This window comes from Crocodylus porosus, unplaced genomic scaffold (genome assembly GCF_001723895.1).
Source record: "Crocodylus porosus isolate Cpor-Errol unplaced genomic scaffold, CroPor_comp1, whole genome shotgun sequence".
In the NCBI taxonomy this organism is placed as follows: Eukaryota; Metazoa; Chordata; order Crocodylia; family Crocodylidae; genus Crocodylus; species Crocodylus porosus.
Window position 1 is genome coordinate 270,434 of NW_017728893.1, and position 5,491 is coordinate 275,924.

Here is a 5,491-nt window from a genome sequence, read left to right on the forward strand (position 1 = left end):
GGTCAGGCCGCAGCTGGAGTACTGCGTCCAGTTCTGGGCGCCGCACTTCAGGAGGGATGTGGACAGCATGGAGAGGGTCCAGAGGAAGCCACTTGCATGATCCGGGGGCAGCAGGGCAGGCCCTACGAGGAGAGGCTATGGGACGTGAACCTGTTCACCCTCCACAAGAGAAGGCTGAGGAGGGATCTAGCAGCCTGTTACAAACTAGTCAGAGGGGAACAGCAGGCGTTGGGGGAGTCCCTGTTCCCCCGAGCACTGCTGGGAGTGACCAGGAATAACGGTCACAAGCTGGGAGAGGGGAGATTTAGGTTAGATATCAGGAGGTGCGACTTCACTGTCAGGGCGGCTAGGATCTGGAACCAACTTTCAGGAGAAGTGGTGCTGGCTCCTTCCCTGGGGGTCTTTAAGAGGAGGTTAGATGAACACCTTGCTGGGGTCATTTGACCCCAGTACTCTTTCCTGTCATGGCAGGGGGTTGGACTCGATGATCTGCTCAGGTCCCTTCTGACCCTACCAACTATGAAACTAATTTCCTCCTGCACTGGAGACACCCTTTAGAGAGCTGGAAGGTGCTTCCAGAGGCCACCTTCAAGCAAGAACTAGTTTCTGTATTTCCTATGTAAGCTGCTCTTTCACCAAAGTTCACATCGCTGTATTCTTCCAGTCAGATCTGTACTAAACATGCTTTTCACCCTGCAGCAACACAGCCATTCTCAGCTCCTGTTTCTGCCCAGCGAGCTCAGCATTACCTTGGCTTTCAGCATCCCAAATCCAACAGTCTCTTTTGCGTACATGCACAGCAGCAGATTTGCCACCCGGGTGATGGCAACACGGCCTTCCTGCACAGTGAGAGAAAGTGGGGAGGTGAACAGAGCATTGAATCCCATGTTTGCAGAGGTCTGTCCCAAGCCTGCTTCTAGGGGTCTGGCTCACAGCATCTCGAGGGCCTGCTCTCCCACATCAAGATACCGAGGAGTCATTGGGAAGATAGTGTGGCAGAGTGGTTAAGGGCCCCCAACTCAGATTTTACTCCTACTTTCAGAAGGGCCTGCAAAGCAGCCCAATTAGGGCCTTCCCCTTTTTGTGCCTCAGTTTCCCTTCAATCTGCAAGATTGAGGCTGGCCTGTCAAGTGCTTTGAGGTCTACAGTTGAAGAGTGCTTGATGCTGCTACTGCCCTGTATGCAGAGTCCTTTATCCTATGCCAAAGTCAGGTCACACTTGTAAGCCTGGGCCTTGCTTTAGCTGATGTTTACACACCCACACTCTTTACTCTAAGCAGTGGGTGAGAAGTGCTGTCCCATTTTGAAGTTCTATTTCCCAGCAATTAGCATTTCCATCAGGGAGATCTCAAAACACTTGAATAAAGCTCACTGGTCCCCACAAGGCACATCCCAGACCCATTTTACAGATGGGAAAAACCAAGGCAGGAAGCAGCCACCCATTGGGCGCCAAAGATCTCATGTTCAAGCTGTCTGGGTTTATCCCACCTTCCTGCTGGGAGCCCACCGACACCCCCTGCAACCCAGGTACCATGCAGTCCATGAGGATGAACTTCAGGTTGTCCTCGTTGAAAGCCTGGTGCCCATTCTTGTCATAGGCCACCCAGATGTTGCTGGCGATGGCAGCTGTGACCCTGGCGTCTGTGTCTCCATAACCAGAATATGCCAGCAGTGAGCCCTCATTGTTCAGAAGCCTGGAAAGGAGATGCAGGGAGGAGACAGACTTGAACCCCCATACGCACAGCCCCCAGCGTCCTACACACCCTCTCCAAAGTCACAAGTGTTTTAGGGTGACCCACCCCAAGAGGGAAGTAACCAGCACCCTCCCCTCCTTTTAACACAATACCACCCAGGCAGGTTATACTTTCAGCTGTAACTGCATCACCCCAAATGGGAATGAAGATCAGTCTTATTATTATTATTATTATTACTACTACTCAAGGCCAAATCCATTCCAAATTCAGTCATGAAAGCCCAATAATCAAGTACCTAGATTTAACTGAGCAAAGCTCAATTGTCAAGTCTGTGTGGCTCTACCACTGGTCAAGTGTCCTCCTTCCTGGACCCATCCGTCTGGGGCTTCAGAAGCTCCCCAGATCCAGGCAGGCATCCTAAATATAAGCCCCAGGCCCAGAAGCCTTGGGGTTTAGATTATTAAAAGAGGGTGGGAAGAGACCTCACATCTAGTCCAAGCCCCAGCTGAAAGCAGGACTAGCCCCAACTACATCATCCCAGCTGAGGCTTTGTCCAGCTGGGGCTTAAAAACCAAGGATGGAGAGTCAACAACCTCTCTGGGTAACCTGTTCCAGCACTTCATCACCCTCTTAGCGAGAAAGTTTTTCCTAACATCCAACCTAAACTTCCCCTGCTGCAACTTGAGCCCATTTCTCCTTGTTTTGTCATCCGCCCCCACTGAGAATAGATGCTCTAAGTCTCGCTTGCACTTAGCCATAAAGAAGATCAGCATCTACCCAGCTCCAGGCAACTTCACCAGCTCCAGGACCCATGCCCCTGATGGCATGTTTTCCTCCTGCCTGTTGCAGCAACCTTGAAACGCAAGGAAGCCAGGGCAGCTTTGGCTCTGGGATTGTTTTGCCGGGGGTGCAGCTGGGGGGGGGATTCCCATGCTCTTAGCTTTAAGGCTGTTGGTTGTAGCCGCGTTGGTCTAAGGACATAGGCAGACAAGGTTCTTTGGGTAAACGTGTTATCTTTTATTCGGCCAACTAAACAGCTGGAAAAATTGTTCATTGCAAACTTCTGAAGAGGGTTGTTTATACCCAAAAGCTTGCAAAGAACAATATTTTTCCAAGTATTTAACTGGTCAAATAATACTAATTAAAATAAATAAATAAATAAAAATCAATCAATCACATTTACCTAAAGAGCCTTCTCTGCCTGTGCCCTTAGCGGTTGTCTCACATCAACACATACAGGAATGGGCAGAGCTGGAACGAGCCTGGTTGCACTTCAGCAAACCATTCGCAGGCATATAAATGCAGCTAGTCCTGCAAGCTAGTGCCCCAGCCCCCTGGGCAAGGAGAAGACAGGATTTAGGGGCTAGGCTAGATTACTGCTTTTTAGGGCATACTAGGCTGAATTATTTGGCTCCTGGGGGGGGATGGAAACCCAGTGGTGCCTGTTTCTATCCCGAATTAGGAGAAGTACAGAGGAAGGAGGCTCAGAGGTACTGAACTGTGCCCCAGGCTTTGGGGACCCCTTTCATCCAGCCACCCTCCCACTCCCCCATACTCACAGGGTGCTCTGGACCCCCCCGGTGTTGGCCTGGCTCAGCACCTGGGTGAGGGCTTTGGGGCGCAGCATGGTCACCACCGCACGGCTCTTGGCCCTGCAGCAGGGAGGAGAGGAAGGCAGACAGCTCTGAGCTCTGCTTCCCCATCAGCTGATGGCCCCTGGGCGCCCGGAGCAGCCTGGGAGCTGTAGTCCTGGCCTGGCTTCTGCCGAGTCAGGCCCACGTACGACAGGCGCAGGGGTTGCGTGGCCCTGCCAGCAGCTCAGGCTTGCAAGGCAGCTGCAGGCAGCCTCCAGTACAGGAGCTAGGCACATGGCAGGCACAAAGATCCTGATGTCCGCCCCCCACCCCTGCCAGCCTGTTTCAGTTTCCCTCTTTAAAAAGCAGAAATGTTGCTTAGAGTTACCATAGCTCCGGGTTTTCCCAGACGTGCCCTTGTTTCGGGTCCTCTGTCCAGGCAGTTTTTTAAAAATAGGAGTAAAATCCCAGATATTTGCTCATACTCAGCATCAAAGTTTTTTCCCCCCCCTCGGCACTTCCCAGCTTGCCCCAGCAAGGAGCTGTTCGGGGCTGGGAGGAGCAGGCAAAGGGGAATTGGAGGCAGTGCCAGGGGGCTACAGGTCAGGAGCAAGATAGATATACACACATACACAGAAATATATATTTCTATCTATCTTAACAAGACCAGAATCCTGCTTTAACCCCACGGCAGGCACAACGCAGTTGCATCTCCAGCACAGACACTCCCACGCGGCCAGATCAACCCCCTTCGCACCCCACAGCTACTTACATTTGGGAACTGGTGATGTGAAAACAGAGAAATCAATGCTCTGCTTAATCCTCTCCTCAGTTTCCCTCAGGCCTGGCTGCAGCATTTTACAGCTCCTTTGCAACCCCCTTGAGCCTGGGGAAGGGGTGGTGGGTGGGTGTGAGCTCTCCAGCTGGCAGCCCTCAGGGATAATCAGCCCCTGGCTACCCAGAAGCTAGCCTTTTTTCCAGCGCAGGCTTCTAGCAAATCACAGCCTCTCCGTGCCTCAGTTTCCCCTGTGTCACTTAGAGCAGACTTGCGAGGATTGAGGGGAGGGGGCTCATACTAGTAGGTCAAAAGCTTCCCCTGCAGCACAGCCACGGGATGAAACACTGGCAGCCTGCAAATAAAAATGTGGCTATCGTTAGAGATGACCCAGGAGGGAGCTGGGATGCCTATCCAAAGTGCCAGACACCCCAGAGCTGTACAGACCAAGCCTGAACCGCTTCCTACTAGGGGTCGGTGAGACTCCTGTGAACGTGCCACTGCGGGGACACACCAACAGCACGTGTGAATGCGGGGGAGCAACGAGGCTACCGAGCACTGGCTGCCTGCCTTTGCATGGAGGGAACCAGGCACCGCTGTGGCGCTCGGGCAGGCTGCGGATGGGTTCCCCACGCCCGAGTCTCTGAGCAGGAGCACTGGGAGGCAATGAAGAAACCCCCGCCGGCATGGGATGGGAGCGGGGGAAGACTCCCCCTGCGCTGCCAGCAGTACGGGGCACGTGACACACGGTTCAGGAAGGGGCAGTGGGCTGCGTAGTAGGAGCATTGCCAGGAGATGGAGGGCAGTGATTCCTCCCCTCTGTTCTGCAGTGGTGAGGCCACTTCTGGAGTCCTGTGTCCAGTTGTGGGCCCCCAATGCAGGCAGGATGTGGACAATTGGCGAGACTCCAGCGGAGGGCAAGGAAAACGTTTCAGGGGCTCAATTTCTGATTCTGTGATTTTACGGAGTCCGAGTGCGTCTCTGTGCCCGGAGCCCGATCCGCGCAGGGTGACGGAAGGAGGAAGCAGGCGACGGCGAAGCCTCCTGGCCCGGGGTGCAGCCCAGCCTGTCGCTGCAGCAGCGCTGGGGGCCTCGCGGTGCCGCCCGTCGCCCCCTCGCCCAGCCCGGCACCTGCCCCCGGGGTGTCCAGCAGGGCCGGATCCCCCTGCCAGTCCAGAGGGGAGGCCCACGTGGACGGGGGGCTGCGGGGAGGGGTCTGGAGCTTAGGACAGTCACCAAGGGCCATGCATACCCTTCCCCACATATAGCAGGCCTCTCCCGCACCTCCTCCCAGGGGCACGCATACCCCCCTGCACACAACGTGCCTCAGTGTCCCCACCAAGATGCATGCATGCCCTGCTACACACACAGCGTGCCTCAGTTTCCCCACCGACCATCCCCCTCATCCACCTCCCCTCGCCGGCAGTTCCCCGCCGCGCCGCCAGGGG

General features: G+C 54.8%; 1 protein-coding gene across 1 annotated transcript in view; it reads right to left on the reverse strand.

Annotated features, from left to right (window-relative positions):
• Nucleotides 1-4,115, reverse strand: part of LAMTOR2 (late endosomal/lysosomal adaptor, MAPK and MTOR activator 2) — a 5,651-nt gene extending 1,536 nt beyond the window's left edge. The window contains exons 1-4 of the mRNA XM_019555435.1: nt 4,041-4,115; nt 3,254-3,346; nt 1,532-1,694; nt 750-839 (exon numbers count right to left, since the gene is read on the reverse strand). Coding sequence (XP_019410980.1) covers nt 750-839; nt 1,532-1,694; nt 3,254-3,346; nt 4,041-4,042 — 348 coding nt within the window. The 5' untranslated portion in view covers nt 4,043-4,115. The remainder of the gene's footprint in view (nt 1-749; nt 840-1,531; nt 1,695-3,253; nt 3,347-4,040) is intronic.
• Between the last annotated feature and the right edge of the window lie 1,376 nt (nt 4,116-5,491).